General features: G+C 37.4%; 2 protein-coding genes across 3 annotated transcripts in view; both read left to right on the top strand.

Annotated features, from left to right (window-relative positions):
- The window catches only part of SLC4A7 (solute carrier family 4 member 7), a 97,616-nt gene extending 93,994 nt beyond the window's left edge, over positions 1–3,622 (top strand). For both annotated transcript variants that reach the window (XM_082309167.1, XM_082309168.1), the window contains one exon: positions 3,018–3,622. In XM_082309167.1, coding sequence (XP_082165293.1) covers positions 3,018–3,099 — 82 coding nt within the window. In that variant the 3' untranslated portion in view covers positions 3,100–3,622. The remainder of the gene's footprint in view (positions 1–3,017) is intronic.
- Positions 3,623–13,249: 9,627 nt separating this feature from the next.
- NEK10 (NIMA related kinase 10) overlaps positions 13,250–20,195 on the top strand; it is a gene marked incomplete at both ends in the record, with an annotated part of 103,888 nt that continues 96,942 nt past the window's right edge. The window contains 6 exons of the mRNA XM_082303942.1: positions 13,250–13,323; positions 13,641–13,701; positions 14,699–14,829; positions 15,345–15,443; positions 18,248–18,332; positions 19,120–19,161. Coding sequence (XP_082160068.1) covers positions 13,250–13,323; positions 13,641–13,701; positions 14,699–14,829; positions 15,345–15,443; positions 18,248–18,332; positions 19,120–19,161 — 492 coding nt within the window. The remainder of the gene's footprint in view (positions 13,324–13,640; positions 13,702–14,698; positions 14,830–15,344; positions 15,444–18,247; positions 18,333–19,119; positions 19,162–20,195) is intronic.

The raw sequence follows: 20,195 nt of genomic DNA on the forward strand, positions 1-20,195 counted from the left end.
ACTCTGAAGTTAAACAATTTCTATAAGGAATTCCAATTATTTTATTAAATGTATCATTACGATTTTAAAGTTACTCTTTATTTGCTTAATACAATTGTATGCTACTCTGATGGGCTGAGGGTTTCTAAAAGCTTTAATAGAGTGTATATGAGCATGGGAATTGTTTGATCCTGAACATTACAAATGCCAGCGGGAATAAAAGGTAAGTCCAGCATTTTCATTGTTGCTTTATGCTGCCCTAGGGTCTGCCCTTTGGTTTTGTGAGTTAGTTGGTTGGTTTGTTTTCCCCCATCTCATTTTTAATCTCTAAAAATTAAATGTGGCTTGAATATTCTCTTCACTGGATATGAAATATGCTTGAATGAAGTACTGGACAGATTAGGAGTCCTTGGTGCTATTAACATTTCCCTTAAGCTGACATGCATCTTCTGTCGTGGCCAGGAGCCTCTTTATCAGTGAGCTTACCATCAAACAAGAAAGTCTGTATGCAATGAATCATTCTGCTGTTCCATCCTAGTTTCTTCCCTGTCTGGCTGAATCAATCAAGGAGAGCAAACCAAATCCTGAATATTCATATAGAATATCCCCAGCTTCCCGAGAGGCTTGTAATTTATAGGGACTGGTATCTGTGGACTGCTCCAGCACAGTGCAACTATTGCTTAGTAGTTTTTATGTAGGAAAGAGGGGAGAATTGGCCTGGTTGACTTGGAAAATTAAGCTTATGCAATCCTGCCGTCTGTACGTGCATCTTGTTTTGGTTGATCCCTTTCAAAGGAAGACAGGTTTCACAGATAGGAAATTGTCAAGTTTTGTGTAAAATTACATCTCGGTGGAAGAGTTGGTGGTGAGGGAGTATTCATATGTAATTGTACAAGCTGTTGGGTACTGTTTAGCTTGCATCATGGAAACAGCGGTAGTGACTGGCCACTTAGCACTTGTGTACTATCTGTTTAGTCAAGACATGCATTGCTCCAAACTAGGCATGGAAATATACTTTGTTTTGCCCAGACAGTAGGTCAACCAAGGGTGAAGAAGGAGACAAAGAGAGATCTTGGAGTTATTGTAATAGGAAAAGCTGGAGAGACTTGTTAGTGCAGGCACGATTTTCAGTGAATCTTCATCCCATATTGTTCAAACATTTTAAAAATAGATGTTTTAAAAAAATGTTTTAAAAATGTTTAAAACTTGAGTACCACACAAGCTAGACTGTCAGGAAGACGGATAACAGAGGCATTAGGTAGATAAGAGTATTGTGTGTCAGTATACCCTCGCATTTAATTGTTTATTTTCTTTCATGCTAAGTTCTGAGAAACCCCTTACAGACCTTGTGGATGCTTCTGTTACATTATCTGATAGTCACTGTGTGTGTAAGGCTTGAAGAGATACAGACCTGTATTTCTCTTTTCAAAAGAACTAAAATTTTTAGATTTGGTTTTCAGGTGGTTAGAAGTTAGTACAACTCCATCCTGTGCTTTCCTGTTTCCTGAATAGGTTAAGTTAGTATAGAATTATATGCAGCACTAGTGAATTAGGCTTCTGACCAATTTGCAATGTTTATTGATCTACTTGGGTCATACTCAGTATTCCATTTATTTTTTTTATATTTTGCTATAAGATATTTCCCTTAGATTCCATAACGTGCCCCACTTGAGATTAGTGTCGTAAAAATTGCATCTTGGAAGGGAACTTGCTGAAACTACAAATTGAAAATAAAAAACACTGGTGCTGGAAACTAGCTCTTGCAAGAGGCGAGCTGATACTGCATGCATTTAGAAAATGTTAGAAGGCAAGACTTCCTTGAGCCTGAACTCGATTGCTGTTTTGATGTATTTGCTACCCTTTTTTTGTATAGTGGGTGCTGGAGAGATTGAGAGATGTCACCACTGCTCAGTCAGAAGTAATTCCCAGTAAATTTTTTGTCTCAGTTCTGTTGAGGTTTTTCTGTGTAACAGTCTTCATCTGATAACATGGACAGATGTTAGTGCTACGGTAAAAATGGTTCTGTAGGCGCTGCTATTTTCAGATTTATACGTTTCAAATAGGGTGAAGTTTGAAACAAGCAATGTATTTTGGAATTCCAGATGACATGTTGTGTGGGTTGGCATTATTTCTTAAAAAACTTACCTTTTTTTAAAAAAATATTTTTTAGATTTGTTTGTCTTTCCCAAACTGATCCAGATTGCTTTTTCTTTCTACCTCCACCATCTCTCATATTTTATAGGTTCTGTGGAGTCCAGGTACACTTACGTTTTCTAAGTAATCCCAGAATGTTTCTCTCTGCATGGATATCTGCTACTTTTTTTTTCTTTAAAGAGCAACTCCACAGATGTGTCACCTCTTCTAAAATTCACCCCTAGAGAATCCTCGCTCTTAATGCTGTTCCAATTTCTCTTCTACTGTCCTGTAACTTACCTCAGGACGTTCCTTTCTGTCCTTGCATAAGCCACTGTTCAGTGGCTTTGTCCCTAAGAGTGTCAGTTGTCCACGTGCCAGCCAGCCTATTTTCTTTAGGATCTTCCACTTGAATGGATGCTTATGCAGATTTCTAACTGTCTTCTACTGTTGTTAAAAGTGTGGTTCCCCATTTTGAAAAGACTGAAATGTTATCGCAGTCTTGTATTGTGAACAAAATTGTTTCCCTGCCCAATAATTAATCAGTATTAATAATATTGCTTGTTATGTATTTTTGAGTGTTTTTAACTAGGCAGTTTTGTGTTTGATTTTTTTTTTCTTTTGAAAAAGATGTTTTGCAAAACAATTTCAAATCAATAGAATCAATAAAAGCAGTGGGACTGGAAATGGTATTTATAGATGAGATCTTGGTGATTTCTCTATTTAAGCTTGTACTGTTCCTGTGAATAGTATTTAACAATTACTAGAATGTAATAGAAATGCATCATCATAAAAGTATCCTTACATAAATACTTTCAATGTTCATTGTTAAGTATAAAATGTTTGAAAGTTAAGCTTTACTAAAGTGAACCAAACCTTACATTTTCCTCTTTGCTTTCAAACAGCCCTGAAAAACCAGAAAGTGTGAAAATAAATGTAGAAGATTCACCTGTTGTGAAGTATGTGGATGCTGAAACATCTTTATAGAACTGAACCAAGGGGAATTGCGTGTATTTGTGTGTGTATATATATCACTGCAGGATATTATACCATTGAAGTGTGATTTCCAATTTAAGGAGCGACATGTATTTAATTCTGCCATTGTTTAGGGCACTGTAGATATGCTTGCATAATGAGAAGATTTTCCTACAAATAAGATGAGTGGTAATCACACTTCAGCTATTTATTTTATTGGAAATTTTATTTTCATTTTTAAATAGGAAGATTGTAATGAATGCATATTATTTTCAATAATTAATATGTGCATAGAAGTTAAATCAGCTTTTGCTGACGATTACTGGTCCACGTTGCTTAAAATTTTGCAATACCTCTGTTTATAATGTGCGCTACAGAAGTTTGTTTTCCATGCAGGCAATTACTGCTTGTTTTTGCAGGGTATACTTTTTTGTGATTTCATAGAACAAATGTTAATGTGCTGTTGACAAGAACTACTGTGTTTTATGTCTCCACTACGTGCTAGTGTTTTCTGGATTCTGTCTCTCCTATTTTACAGAAGTGGCCTAGAGCCCTAAGTTGGGTGGTTAGTTAATCCTTAAAATATATATAAATACCCTGTTCTGCTATTTTTTTTTTTTTTTTTTTTTTAATTCACTCTTGATTTTTCATTATTGTCCAGTAGCAGTATGAGTGCAGTAATTGTAGTTACAGTCCCAAGTCAGTATTTTCCATTCTGGACACTCCATGTTTACACAATATAAATTGGACTTCGAGACAGCAATTTGGTCTATAGGAAGTTATACATACTTACCATACTAGTACTTTTGAATTCTTTTATTCCTGCTTTTATTTACATTTTTCCATCGACTTCCAGAGTCTGATTTACTCAGCTCTAAGTTTAGAGTATGTCATGTCCTCATCAAATATGCTTAATTAATTTTTAAATTTACTGTGTATTTGATTAAATTAGCTGTAGTTTAATTCTGTAATAGGTTTATGATCAGTATTATTTTATGGATTACATATTGCTTGTGGTATTCGTGTGTACAGTTCTGATCCTCTCCATTGTAAAGGGCATATATGATAGCACACCAACTTATTTTTAAACATTTTATTTATTTTAATTAGAATAAATTTTTATCATGTAAGAAGAATTTAAAAAGTAAATATTCATTTATTAAAGTAAATGGGATTTTTTTGGGGCTCACTGATAAAGATGCAGTCAGTGCATTTATTGTACTTAGTTTTTCAAGTTCTAGTGTTTAGCATTATACTATTTGAAATAATGATAATTTTATGTATAAATGAAAATCTTGATCACTTACCTGTGCAGTTTCCATTATGAATATTTTTTTGCCTTATGCCTTAGTTTTTTGGCTTTAATTTCTGAAATGATCTCTTTACATTCTGAATTGCCACCAGCCCTTTCTGGATGTATTACAATGGCTTTAACTAGAATCTGTGCTCATTTAAAATTAAAAGATGCTGTTTGCTTAATTTCGCTTTTGGCAAAGTTGGGAGTTTTACCATGGGACCACATGGTAAAATTCTCAACAACTGCAAACGGAGCTGATTCTGGAGGAGAGCAGAGTTCATCTGAAAATACTACTTGAGGTGGAATTTTGGTGCTCTTCAGCCAAGTGTTACTTGGAGAGAAGATAATTGTATATTACAAAAGTAAAGCAATCAGTGGGAATAAATAGAAATGTTTAAAAATAGCATATAAGTTTTATATGGACTGTTACCGTTCCCTTTAAATGTAATGTAATTAAATAATGCTTTTTTTTTTTTTCTTTTTTCATTTGGCTGAATTCCAAGAAGACAGTTTAAAGAAAGTAAATCATAGTGTACAGCAATACGAATAATGCCATCCAAACTGTCATAACAAAGGCTCAGGTCAGTGGCAAAGCAAGTGAGGTCTGCATTACCGATTTGACTAATACTGTGTAACGTCCTGTATACGCGTTCCTTTATTCTTAGATAATAGTGTAGCTTGAGACTTAGCTTGGGTATGTGCTCCTTCAGAAAATACCCACGTTTTCCCTCTAGTCAAACTGAGATACAGTGAAACTATAGCAGATCGTTTTCCAAAACTTTCTGCATTATTTAAAAAAAGAAAGTACATATCTGCACGTCAGTTGTTGACTACTAAGTAGCTCTTGCTGAATCAAAGAGGGAAGGTATTTTTGGGGCAGTTTACATAGCGTTATCCACAATACATTACTTTTGTAGCAGTCCTCACAGTAGTTTTACACTTCATGTTCACAGTCCTACAACAATTTCCAAAGACCCAAAAAATTATTATAAGCCTTTTAGATTTTTAACTCTTTAAAGCCGGAAATCACGGTTCCCTGGTGCTGCACATCTTGTATCTGGCTTCTACTTCAGAAGGGTTAAGTTTTGGTCAATATTACAGGAGGTGGGTATTTTTCTAGTAAAGTTGAAAGGAAACAAAACCAAAGCCTGACAAATCTAATCACAGTATTTATTTAATTTTAATTGTATAGATATTTTAATCAGTGCCAGAAATACCATGACTTGCAAAGCAGTTTACAGTGACCTTTAGTTCCAGTGTTCTTGGTCACTAGCATGTTATGCTTGCACTTTTTTCCCATATGGATAGGAGAAGATCTGGTATTAAGTGCATAAAACCCCACTGATAATCTATGGTTAAGTGATTCGCTGCTCATTTTACACCTTCTCTGCTTTAAAATCACACATAGTATTAAAGTAAAACAGCTAAGGATGTAGCTTACTGTATGTGGATACACATTTTGCCTTAACGGATGCAAAAGAGCAGTGATAATTGCTGTGCACTGATTTTTTTTTTCAGAGGGGTTAAGCCCTGTAAAAACTACGCCAATGTATTTCCATTCCAACAGTTAGAGGAAAATAAACAGCCCTGCACTTTTTTTAGATGCCTTGATTTCCCGGAATGGAGCTTAGTGCTACTGTGTATGTGGCTGCAGAGCCAGCTCAGGAAGTCCCTCTGTTGGGTTCCCCCCCCCCCCCCCCCTTTTTTTTTTTTCCCTTTTCTGTTTCTAATTTATTTATAAATATGAATGTTTACATAAAGCGTAGGTCTTAAGTTTGACCACTCCATTTAAATTATCATCTAAAATATTTCACTTAAAGTGCAGTCTCATGTTTAAATTATATTCTACAAAACTCATTCTTAGTATTTTCACATGTATTACAATGACATGCTTTTCATTCCGTTTACATATGCCCAAATTAATTATACTTTCTTCCTACATTAATTTTGCAGCTGTAACATAAGGTTATTCAGTGAAATGTTCCAAATTGCCAAGTTCGTCATCATAAAACCTGTTAGGGTAGAGTTTGGTGCCCTAGTGGGGGTTTTTCAACCAAATGTCTTGGCCATTTTTTCTGCATTTAAGGGAAGTTCTCCTGTTATCATTTACTTCACCTGCATCTCTGTCTTTATATGGTAGCTTCCTAATTTGTGCCCTTTGCAAAGGCAGGTTCGACAGGCTGTAAAATATATCTGTAACAAATAGGTGTCATGTCGCAGAGCCTGCACCATTTTAAAGGGTTGTCTTGTACATATGTTCTGTAAATCGTAAGATAAACGGTTCATGATTTTCAGTTCACAAATGTAGTCTGTTAGGTGAGCACCACGATGATTTTAGTTTTCTTTTTGCTTTATATGATTAGTAATGTTTTAATTACTCATCTAGGTCGAATTCATTATCAAGTACAGTACAAATGTGTGAAATACTTTGTTTATACCAACAATAATTTATTTTATGGTGAATTTTAAGACTAGAGGCACACAGCTTTGAGTCAGTGTAAAAGTAGTGCTATAAATAAAGCAAATTGCTTAGTAATTTTAAGTCGATTTTATTTTGTAACATTTTTAGTGAAAACTTCCAGGACTTCGTAGTTGGCATTGAAGTTAATCTAAAGACACTTTCATATTGAATTTAGTATCTGCTGACATTTATTTGGAATAATGAATGAGTTTGAAAATCAATACTTTTCTAACTGATTTTATTGGCAAGACACATAATTTATAGTATTTTTCTTTCTATTGTTGCTGATACTCCTGTGCAAAGGTGTCTTCCAGGGCTCAGCATCTGTAGCTGAACTACACTTTTGATTTTAATACTGATTGTTTGAAATGTGATTACATACTGTACGGTTCGAATTTTTTATGACTGCTTTTCTAATTACAATGATGATTTCTTACTTCATAACAAATTCCAAAGCAAATGAAAACATTATTCCAAATGTGGAATCAATATTCAGTTCATACAGAAAACACAACTCTCAGACTCGTCTTTATTGTGAAAGATCCAGCCTTTTGTTGTTTTAATTACTGCTAGAATAAAATTATCTTTTGTAATGTTTCTGAAACTTGGTAAAAGCAATAAAAATCTACGGGACTATATTATGGCTTTTTCTCTTTTTATTATATGCAAGGGGGGATGTGTGTGTGTGTGCTGTGCTCAGGGGCCGGGGCTTGCTCGCCGCCATACGGGGCTGGCGTCCCCGTGCCCATGGCGACGGCCAGCGGCGTCGGCCGTCGGTAAGGTGCCCGGGCACCTCGGAGCACGGCGGCTTGCGATTGGCCGGCGAGCCCGGCTCTTTTCGAAGAAGACGGGACGCGATTGGCGGCGGGGCGGGCTTCCCCTCGCGGCGGACGGAGCGTTGCCGCCGCAGCCGGACGCGGAGCGGAGGCGAGCGTGAGTGGGACGGGGGGAGGCGGGGGGCACGCGCGGCGCGGGCCGCCCCAACGGAAAGCGGCGGGCGGGAAGGGATCGCCGCCCGCCTCAGCCGCGGGGTGGGCTGTCAGCCCGGGCCCTGTGCGGGGCCCGCGGCGCCGGGCCGCCGCCGGTGGGCGAAGGCTGGCCCGGGGAGGAGGCAACAAAATTCGGTTGCTGTCTTCTCGGCGTGTCACGGTTTTGTCACAGAGTTACCGGGTAATCGCGTGCACCAGCCGTGGGATAATTAAGTCATGGAGAGGTAAAGGTTTCAAACTCGATGTTAAAAACGTCAAAAGATAACGTGGGTAATTTGGGGATGTATGTACACATGCAGCTTGGTATAAAACACTTCAAAAAAGTCAAGTGCTGAGCCAGGCCTGCTTAGTCATGAAGAAGATGTAAAAACTCCAGGGAATCTCTTCTAAATGAAGCCCAGCTTGTGCGGCGTGCCGCCTGCCACCTCGAGGGTGCATCTCAGTCCTGAATCTCTCCGAAGAAACTAGGAGTAATGCCTCTAAAGTAAGGGTTACTCTGCCCCCAGCCCTCCCCCAGTCCTCCCAGTGTCATCTTCCCCAGCCCTGCGCCTTTACCAGCTCTGAGCCTTCAGAAGACTTCAGACAATCTCTCATGATTCTCAGAGGCTCGAAGTCGTAGCGGTACAGTTCCCTAAAAAGGTCTGCCTGGTAGCGAGGGCAGAGAGGATTAATTTCACAGAGCTACGTATTATCCTTGCATTGATACAGAGCTGCTCGCTAGACCTCAGAAATCCTCTTTTTTTCTACATCTGTGAACGGCAGATTAACAGGGTAGATTGAGGCAGAATCTACAGATAAAAGTTATGATCTGGAAAATAGCCCAGAGACTTGCATTGCATGGGTCCAGCAATCTGAGAATAGGCCTGGCCATTTATGGCTCCACTGAACTGTGGTTGTGCAGAGGGCAAACAAACCAATTTTCCCCCCCCCCCACCCCGACCAGCAGTGGCTTGAATATTTCGATTTGTTGGAAAAACAGGAACCTCGTATTGGATCCGAGTTAATCTTTAGAGAACCTTCAAAGAAGTTATTAAACAAAATAAAATAAATACATGCATGTGGAAGTTTTCATGTATAGCAAACATACAGATTTCTATATTGACTCAGTCAACAGAATGTGTAAGATGTATTCTGCGAACATTGTCTTTATGGGTTCATCAGTGTAGAATTTCCTAGGCAGGGGCTGTCACCAGTGGTGACTTGTCCTTCTGACCGCTGTGCTCTCTGGGAACAAGAGGGGAAGCGGTCCGGAGTTCCCTTTGGTTTCATCAGACTGGAGAAGTACCACCTTTTGGAAACTTTTCGTCATCTTCTTTGCTTCCTTTGCTATTTCTATTTTGACAATAATATATTGATAATTGCTCTTTTAAGGAGTGAATTTTCATCTGACCTCACACCCAGCTTATGGTATTAGATACATTCCTATCTAGCAACAGCATCAAAAGTCTTATTAAAGCCAAGTTATAACATATCTACTGCTTCTTTATCCAGCTTAAGCCAGTTAACCTTTTGTGTATAATTAGATAGTGAAACTCAGCCACTAGAGTGATTAAGAAAGGAGTTCAAAGGTAAATCAAGCAACTAGTTGGCTTACAAACTATCCATATCCAGTAGTTATTGCTAATAAAGATTATAAAGAAAATAAGGCATCTTTTTGTTTAAGAGAGTTTCTAACCATTACACTGTAGTTTGTGGCGGTAGATTTATTCTCCAACATGTCTTTGTGTTTTTGTTTATTTGGGCGTTTGTTTTCACCTTCTGAAGCTCTATGTGCTTGTGTCATCTGAGACGAATAATAGACAGGGCCACAGATCAAGTCTGGGGTGGTAATTCCTTTGTCTCCTGTTTCTCATCATGTGAATTCTTTAATTTCTGACAGGGTTCTTGGAGCATTTCTTGTCCTATCCTGCATGCCAGCACTATCAGAATGCATCTCTCTTCCTATGTAATTGAATTAACGTAACTGATTAAATGTAATTATCCCCAGTTAAAATTAATTAGTTAATATTGCTCTCATTGTTCTAAATAGAATTGAATAAGACTCTATGCTGTAAAGACATTTTCCTTTTAATGTGTTTCTGTTCTTTTAAAGAGTTGTCTGATCTTAGTCTTTTTCTGGCACAACGTAGGTGAAATGTGAGTGTTGTTTGGTTTATTTCTTACGGGGCTGGCTTAATAGCTGGGGGATAGTTATGAGGATAGTTAATAGCCTGGCTCCATGGAAATTTCTGCTGGCACGAGTAAAGAAGAAACACAGAGGTGGGAAATTGTTCAGTGATTTCAAGAAAGTCAAATAACTGTGAGAAGAGGTAAGGAAGTATTTCATGTCTGTTTTCTCTCAGGTTTATGGCTGATACAAGGAAAACAGGGGGTTGTTTCCTTTTGTCTACCCCTCACTCAGGGTGTGGTGCTAATATATCCACCTGATTTAATGACTGGCTACTGATGAAAGGGTTTTCTGCTTGTCTCCCTCTATTTACAGCTGTGCCTTCCCACCCCCTGCCTTGTCAGCAGAGCTACTCATCAGGCCACTGCAACAGTGAACTAAGTTGATAGAAAACTAGCTATACAAAGGGAGGCATATTGTTTTCTGCTTGATTAGCTCTCTAAACTGGCTCAGGTTTGGGTCAGATCAGCTGAAGAAGTGGAGGGGAGTGGCTGAGGTTGGAAGGGGAAGGGAAGGGAAGGAAAGGATCTGCCACTTTTACCAGCAGCTGGCTGTTAATTAATTGGTTTATCTCTGTAGTAAAGCTGAAGGGCACAACACTTTAAGCTGCATGAATAAATGCTCCTTTCTGCATATTGTACCTGTCCTTGTACAGCAGAAGTACTTGGGGACAAGCTATAAGGTAATCAGGGTTAAAGTAGGAGAGATTATTTGTAACCTGAACCAGGTTTTCCAATCCAGTGATCTGTGCACCTATGGTGATGCTATGCTGGCAGACCAAAGAGGTTGTGCAGAGTCAATCTGTGGCCAGGGCTGGCCTCTTTTTGTTGAAGTGCTTACTGACTCATGCTGGCTTAGTGGCCTCTGGGAAATAGAGAGGTAAGTAACCTCAGGATGAGTCCTCAGAGCTGGGTAGGGGCTGCATCCTTGGGTGAGCTGCATCCCTTCATTCTCAGACAGCAGTGAGGGGAATTTGGCTTGATGTTTGCCAGGTTCAATTTTGTGCAGGGACGTTTGGATCTGTGATGGCAATGAGCCTTTAAAATATTAGTCAGCTGTTACTCTGTTTCATCTTCACTAAGGTACCGCAAACAGCAAAAGCATTGGACTGGCAGCCCTAAAGCAAGGTCAGTCTACAGTTGTAAGATTTTGTAAATAATCACAAAGACCTAACAATTTTGGATGAAATCCTAGCCATACTGGCAATCCTGCTGTTCATGGTTTAGAGGTTTAACCCAAGCATTACTTTTTTAAATGGGATGCTGAAAACTTTAAGATTTAACTGTATTTGCTCATGGGCGGGTTGTTTTGTGTGTAGTTTTGTTTGGTGATTCTTTAATTGGTTGAAATCTGTTCTTTGTACACACGTACTCATGAGCAAGTTGATAATTTGTGAGTTTCACGGTATTTCTTAGTGTGCAAATGTGAGGTGATGGTTGCATCGTGTCATGCCTCAGTAATATGCCAAATGGACTGGGTGTTGGGGAGAGGACATAAAATACAAATATCACTAAAACAATACATGGAAATTCTTACTCATGAGGATTCTTAAACATGCTTAGCAATGTACTTGGCTTCTCTTAACTCTTACTGCTTTTGAAGCAAAGGAAATAAATGAATTGAGCTAACTTCATTTGGTTTAATCTGAATTCGAGAATTTTGTCTTCTGACTGGTAGAACAGATCCTGTTTATATTCATTCCCTAGTGACAACCGGTACAACAGAAGTGTTCTGAGGTGTTTTTTAATAATCCTGTTGAGCGGACGCATGGAGGAGAGAGGAGGAATTTATTGGAGATCCAGATCAATCATGCTCTGTGGGGGGGACTGGTGGTAGGATAAAGACTTGTTCAACAGAACAGAAATGGATGAGCTGGGCTTACAGGCCACTTACTAGGGTGAGTTAATACAGTGCATGAGTTCATACTGTCAACAGTTGCATTTTGGGTAGTTCTCTGTCTGATGTGAGCATACATAGTTGGGAAAATAACTCTGATTTTCATTTGGGAAGCAGCAGCTTCCCAAATGTAGTTTATGATACTTCTATTTCCTGCCAGGTTTTCTTCTTTGCTTTTAGAGGAAGAGGAATAAAAATCATTAGCAGAGGAATTCTGCACTGCACAAGGTGAAAAGGAGGCTATCATATTTCATACAGAAAATCCTATTAAAGAGACACCAAAGGGACTACCCAAATGGTCCAGGTTTAGTGAATAGTAAAATGGGTAGAAAGGATCAGACAGTGGTATTATATCCTCGTTTTTTTAAGTCAGAGGCGCTCTACCAATATGCTGCAGCTGGATGCAGTTCTCTGGGATAATCCTTCGGCCCCAGCCTGCTCCTGACCATCCTTTTTTCACTCAGGGCAGGATCAGCATCAATATAATTGCTTTTGTGGCAGCAGGAGATTTCTGTTGACTGTCCTCTTTCTATGTCTTTCTGTCTCTTTCTAGGGCTTTATAAGATTTTCAGTGAACAAATGTTGCATACTATGCAAGCAACAAACTATGAGCTTTTGTGGGAAGTCAAACCTACAGACTGAACGTTTGTCTGCTGTGGATCTAATATGTGCTAATGGCCCTGATGAGGCCAGGCCATACAGCTCTGCTCATCTATGGAAATAAGCTCTGTGTCCCACTGCAAGAAAAGCTGGGTACTATTGGTATAAGGCATTCAGCTGAAATTCAGAAGACGCAGATTCCAAACTACTGAAAATTTCTGTGGTTCTTTGGTAGACTGCATGATGTATGCATCTCATTTATTTGTCAGATACTTCCTTTTTCTACCCTTCATCTGTCTTGTCTATTTAGATGATAAAACCATTATGTTCTCTGTTGTCTGGACAACAGCTTGTATGATACAACCTTGATGTCAGCCTGTAAGTACTGCTGTAACATAAATAGATAATCCATGGTGAGAAATGATGGTAATAATATGCAAGAAGAGGAAAAATCCTAATAAGAATGAAGTGTAATAGCAAGACAGCCAATATTATCTACTCATAAGTTGGGAAAATAAGGTTTCTGTATGTGAGGTTAATTACTTTCTTGTTAATATCTGGAATTCTAAAGGAAATCCTCATATAATGCCTAAGGGTTCATGTTGAGAAAATGGTAGAGCTGTTTTTTTTCTTAAAGTTTTGTCAGTTGGTTCTGTAAGTAAATATTTGTTGCTTTTGCTGCAATGATATAATTCTATCAACTTTATTTTTAAGGAAATGAGTTTTTAGCCATCTGATAACAGTGATACACAATGCCTGATCAGGACAAAAAGTTGAAGAGCACAGAAAAAGCAACAGACAAAAAACCTCATGGGATCTGTACGAGGTATAGTATTTGACGTCTTACTTTGAACTTCAGCAGGACCCATGTGGAATTTGCACTAGCTGCCAAAGCAGAATGCTTTAATTTGAAATGCAGTATAAACATGACAACTGTTACTCTGGTCACAAAGTTTATTTACACCTTTGTTGATTTAAGGCATTCTGGGGAAGCTATAAATTCTTCTCTATGTAAAATGGGGACACTAGGCAACACTAGGAAACTTCTGTCTGTAGCGTTGTTTGTTGACCTTCTTTACTCTTACAAAAGTACTTTTATGTAACTATTAACACACGTATTTATGCTATTGTGTTTTATCCTAGGGATTATTCTGATCTTAAAAGACTTCAGTCTCTCTTAAATGTTCAGTCAAGCAACCAACAGGTATTTTTCAATAACTATTAAACATGCTGTAGAATTATATAATTATAAGTAATGGTGATTATGGATTGTGACAGATACTTAGGATATTGTGTTCCATTATGATTAAACATGTTAGCAAAATCTTGTGTAGTGGATGTGGTGTCTTTTCTTTTTTCTTTTTTTAATTGTTGCATATAGTAAAGTAGCCTAACAAACAGATTTGTTTTCTTCCATGCTGTTCCACAATGTCATGAGAAGGTAGGCTTAGAGATGCATTGCTTACAACATGATGAAGAGTGGTAAAGAATATAAAATAAAAAAATCAGCATTTTAACCATAAACAATTTGTCTGTGAAGAATAACACTTCAGCTAAAAATCTTCAGGGCATAAATATCAGTGCATGAAACTTATAGGACACAGTAAAATCTCCTTCACCTCAAGCCACTTGGTGAAGCTTGTGTTTGCCATTTGAAGCAAAGAAAACGAACACATGATGATGGGTGTGAGCCCTTGGAATGCCAGAACAATTTCTCCCTTTCTATTCTGTAAAAAGATGCGACAAAATGATTTAGAGAATCATCCCTGTGAGACAGGAGTTATGCACTCCCTTCCTGGATAGAGCCATGGAATTACTTCTGAGCAGAAAGCTGAGACATTTGAGTTCTACAGCCTAAAAAGAATACGAAGGCTGTGCAATTGTAGAAGTGGGACAGGTAAGAAGCATAGATAATGAATGTGTGTTGTAGATTCTTTTGAGCTTCACTATTATAAATTTTAAAAGGACACTGTTCTTCACATCTTATATAGCTCTATGTACTTGTTTTCCAGCCTTGCTTTACATCAGTTTTCTACCACATCCGTTCTGCTTTGCATGGGGTGTGTGTATATTTTCTAATGGCAGATGATAGGTCCAAAGTTCAAGTCAGAACTTGAGAAAAGGTACTTTTGCTTGATAACATTCTTATAAAACTTAAAATGCAGTGTTTGACTCAAGAGTACTATCCCTTTACTCCTTAGCTTCCAGGTATACATTTTGAAAGTGGTCAAACCAGTGTGACAAGAGCCCGGCAAAATGTCAAAAGCAATGAACAAAAACCCCATGGTCAATGGCAAGAATCAATGGAAGCTGTTGAGCTTGAAAAATTTAGGTAAAAAAAAAAAAAAAAAAGCTAATATGATGACACTGTGTTGTATCTCTGAACATCTTTATGTATCTTAAGCTTCTTGAAGTGTTGAAGGCATTTATATTTGTATTTGTCTGTTACTTGTACTTTCATGTTAACCCACTATCCAAGGTATGAATTATATATTTTCAACTTTCTAAACCTAACTGTGAATGTTCCTGCCTTTGTGAGTTTCAGACACATACTCCCACTCAGCAGAGTGTACTGTTGAGAGTTAATATAGTCAATTTAAATAAAGTAATGGTTTCTTTATTTGGAAAGCTTCTATTACACCATTATAATAGTCTCAAATTATGCATGAGACAGACTGTTCTTCCATACTGTTAATGTCTGGAAATCTGAAGTTGTGTTATTCCATTGTAACTGCTGTTATGACATTTCTTAATTTTTCTTGCTAATGTTAAGTTTTGGCAATCTAAAATTATGCTGTGGTGAGATAATCGGCAATTCAGGATTTTTCTTTTTTTTTTCCTTATTAGTGTGGCCTACAAGAATGAGAGAAATTTTAGCAAACATCCCAAACATAAGCTGTTTCAAGAGGTCTTTACAGCTTTAGTTAAGAACAGACTTACCTGCAGGTCAGTATATTGAACACATTGATATCCAAGGAGGGTCACTCTTTCTTGCCTTAAGCGAAGAACCAAGATGCATGGATAATGTTTCATACTGTTTCAACAATATATAGAGCATATATGTTTCAACAATAGACCTCTGTGTGCAAGCGGCCAGCTTCACATCTCTGCATAATCTCAGTTTTAAACAGTCACTTCTGTATTGGCTTTGAAGACTGAATGCTCGGGTTAGTGGGACAGAAAAAGGAAGGCCTGGGTATATGACAAGATTTGGATGACCAGAATTCAAACATCTGCTATGTTTCCTTGATCACTTGTCTATATCTGGTATCTGTAATCTATGGTTTGCTTTTCTAATTTCAGTTTTATTTTACTGATTTTACTTGTGTTTTATGGACTGCTGCCTATATATAGAAAGGTCAGTGGCTTTCATAAAAATCAGATGAGTTTATGCTACTATTCATATTTATTTTTATTTGTGTGTATAATAGGATTAGAAAGAGAAAACTCTTTCTTATGCTGCTCTCATCTGAGTGAAGAAGTGCAAGACCTTAAAAAAAATGGGGGTATAGAAAAAGATGTTTTCTGAAAAAAAGTGTGGTTTTCAGGATGTCTATTACTATACACCACTGCAGTGTGTTGTATTTTTCCTTTTTAAAGCCCAAGTACATTTTCTGAAAAATCTTAAGTGGTACAGAAGCTTAAAGGAAGAATCCTAGAGCATTTAAAGGTATTAATGTGCAACTGCTAGAATTTACAGAAGTACCTAAAAAAAAAAACCCACCAAAAAAATTGCATAGTTTGCTTAGACCCTTTTTCAGGACTAACTAGGGATCTCATCTTTGATTATCTAAATAGCAGTGAGTTTAAGACAGATAGTTTAAGTGATTTGTAAATCTGGTACCTCTTTTTTTGCAAGTGAACTTTTATCACCCCAGTACGCACGAGTGGGATGTCAGTGGCTCAGCTTCATTTGCCAAAAATGTAACAATAACTTGCTTTGTGTCTTCCCAAGTTCTGTTTATACATTGTGCCATACCTAGGTCGTATTTTGTTTTTTGTTTTCTCCGGTACTTGTTGATGACATAGTAAAACCAGCCTTGTATCATAAATGGAAGCACACAGGTAAGGTTAATGAAACAAGCATATATTAGTAGGTATGTAAAACCCATAAGGTAAGCGCAGTTACAAAGGTGATTTAGTTGCCCTTTATAAATATTTTATTATGTCTGTGATGGTGTCCTCTCTTTTGAACTACTGCCATTGCATTGTTTCAGAGCCTTAGAAACTGTCATCCTCATCTGCATTACATACTTTTGCTGGCATAACTGTGTTGGTCGGGGTGCAAGAAAGAATCACATCTACTTACTGGCATCACTGTGTCGGCAGAATTCCTGGTTGGAGGTAGTTCTGTTGACAAGAAAACTGTGATCAGCTTAGCTTAAGTAGTTTGGATAAGGAGTATAACTAAGCAGGCAGAAAAGATCCTGCTGGCATATGCTGGATATACACTAGGGTGTCTAGTAATGTGTATTGTAAAAGTAACTATAGTAGAAGAGGCTCTCAAATGTTAACCAGGCTCAGAGAATTATCTTCCTTGCTTGGAAATGTGACAGATGCGTTGCTCCGTTCCAGAAACTAACTTCTGTCGAGTCAAAGCTTTTTGAAGGAATAACTTTGTAGAACCACCGTGGTAATAATCTTCAGGCCACTTTAAAATCTGACCTGCAAATTTTGCCTACAAGCACATGGCTGCTGTTTTCTTTCCATGAAAGTTTCGTGCCATTCTGAAGTGGCCAATTATGGAAGCATAATAAAAATTAGTATTATTTTGGGCAGAATATTGGCACAGAAGGGCTGAGATTTTCTTAGTATCTATTTGCAAAACATTTATTTTTATCAAAATATTTTTAGCCATTGGCGTCATTCCCAACTGCAAATGATAAAAAGGGAAGAGGACTGCCATGTCACATAGACTTCTTCCATTCCTTGGAAACTTGCCCAGATACTACAGATTCTGTCCTCTCAGTTAAAACAACAACAACAAAAAAACACCACAAAGATGTCCAATTTTAGATTTATTTTAAATAGGAAAATGGGGATATACACCTTCAACAGGCAGTGGAAATAGTGATTCCATTACTGGTATTTTATGCAGCATTACTGCCCCTGGCTGCTTCGTGCAAATCTGAGTTGTGTTTTCAGCCAAGTCTTATGCTGGGGAATTGTATGAAGAAATAAAAAAGAGGAAGTTCTATTTGGAAGTATAATCCTGTATCAAGAACATTTAAACTAAATAACAAATTATTCCAAGGACTAATGGTCTTAGAGTTTTTAAAAACCAGGACAGATTATGATAATTCAAAAAATTATTTCAAATCTAGCTATTTTTACTTCTGTAGCACACATGTGTGTTTAAAATATTTTTATGTAAGTGTATTTTGTGCACTGAAGTTTGGTATGTGGTTTCTCAGTGATTTTTGCCCTTTTGGGCCTTGATGCAATTACTTAAAGTAAGTTTATATCAAAGCACGATCAGTTTGTGCTTAGAGATAAACGTGTACTTTCCTACATCAGTTCAGTGATAATAAGTGATGGCTGGCAATGTTCATACAATGAAATCAATTTATTTAAAGCTGTTACTATGTTTGAATATAAATGGTATCAAAAGTTCTATAGTATAGTATGTTGTGCAGCTGTTGTGTCACTAATCTTCTAGTCGATTGATTCCTGAATCAAAGTGTTTTATCTAAGTGTTTTAACACTTTTTTAATTGTATTTGGTTTATATTTTGAATATTACTTTTACAGGGAGTGGGTTAATCAAGCTCCATCCATCCATTTTCTTAGAGCATTAATCTGCCTGAGATTACTAATAAGAGATCCATGCTATCAGGTCAGTATGTGAAAATACTGTTTCTTGCTTGGATAAGAGAATGCATATAAGCATCATGCATATGAGTTGTGTTGGTGCACATGTATAAAAACGCACATTCCTATGGATGCATACTTATTATATGTATGTACCTGTATTTCTGTATGTGAAGATGCGATTTGCAAACAAACAGATTCCAAGAGTGAATTTGTACTGTTACTGCATAACTTGCTCAATTTCTGATATTTCTCATGTAGCATCTGTTGTTGCTAACCCTAACAAAGAACCTGTAAATCTCCATAACAGATGGCTTGGTCATTGCTCTGAGCCCTAGACTCCATACTTGACTTTACCATATAGATATGTAAAATTCCGATAATGTAGTAACTGAAGAAAACAGAAAGCTGCCTATTCCTCCTAGCAGCTCAATGCTCTGAACTGCGAACAACTAGCTTTTAATTTTATTCTGGCTATTATAGTTGTTATTCATAGGACTAAGCCTCAGACATCTGTTAAAATATTTGTTTGTGTGTATTTCTTTTCCATGCATTCCAAAGCTTATACTGCTTTTCCAGTTTTAGAACCTTTAAAATTTCATTTCTGTGTTTTTATTTATCTACTTTATAATAAGTAATGCTGTACTCTGAAGGTTAAGCATCTCCAGAATCCATTGACTTTGACCACTGGAGTTAAGGTTTCTCAACATTCATAACAAACAGAGCATTTATATTCTAGTATTCTCTCATTCTAGTGTTTTCTGTATTTTGACTCTTTTTTTTTTTTTTTAACATTTTTTATTTTCTTTTAGGAAATGCTCCACAGCTTGGGTGGGATTGAAAATCTAGCTCAGGTAGAATTCCTCATAGTACCTTTGTCCATTGTGTTGCATGTCAGCCTGTTATGATTAGAATGAAATACACTGTAAAAAGCAGTGTACGTATATTCTTGGTTTATGGAAAGAAGCAAGTCTATTCCTCTGTTTGCACGTAAGCAGTTGGTGTGGTGTTTTTTTTTTTTTTCACTAGTGCACAAAGCAGCTGTCCTTATAATCTAGCAGCATTTAACCCAGGACTTTTAGTTAGGAGGCTTAACAAATGCCTCCTGAAGTGGGAGAAGAATTAGAAAAGTGAGCACAATTGGTTGAGTCAAAAGAAACTGTAGACTTTTGAAGGAAGAACAACACCTTGAACTGTAGCAAATGACTTTTCAAAGGTAAAAGCATGGTGATAGAATGTTGAACAGGTTTAAATTTGGGGACTACAGTACTTTTGCATTAAAAAACATTACTGATAACTCACAGTTGTATTGTTATTGCTCTGTGTTAATACTGCTTTACTTCTGGGTTTTTAATACTTGTTCATCAGTGCCAATTTAGCAGTGAGGTATGACATAACTTGAATATCTTTGAAGTTGTTGGGAGTTTTCTTTCTAGAAAAAAATCAGAATTTTGATAACAATTGCATCTTTATAGACTGCAGTTACCATTCATTAGTATTTATGGAGCCACCTGTACTTCAAAGAACCAATAGTGTGCTACGAGCCCTTTGGTCAGATGATCACCTGTTTGAAACATCCCTAAAGTTGCAGGAATTAAAGATTATTAGTTTCTAATGGATATGGTTCCCACAGGAACTCCTTGGCGTTTTCCAGTGTCGCATGTCATTAATGCTTAGCCCATCTTTTTGAGGAGCTTGCACAGTGCAAAGTGCGGTGGCCTGCTGAGACTTTGGCAACATCCACAAGTGTAGTCCTCTGCGGCAGGAATCCAAGTCGTATAATTGACAGTCATTTTTACTATGCATGTGTTGCTGGGATAGAGCATTTAAAAAATCATGAGATGCAATTTTTATAATTTCTGAACTTCTGGAGAACTTAAATTTTTGT

The sequence above is a fragment of the Platalea leucorodia genome, assembly GCF_965183815.1.
Source record: "Platalea leucorodia genome assembly, chromosome: 1".
Taxonomy (NCBI): Eukaryota; Metazoa; Chordata; class Aves; order Pelecaniformes; family Threskiornithidae; genus Platalea; species Platalea leucorodia.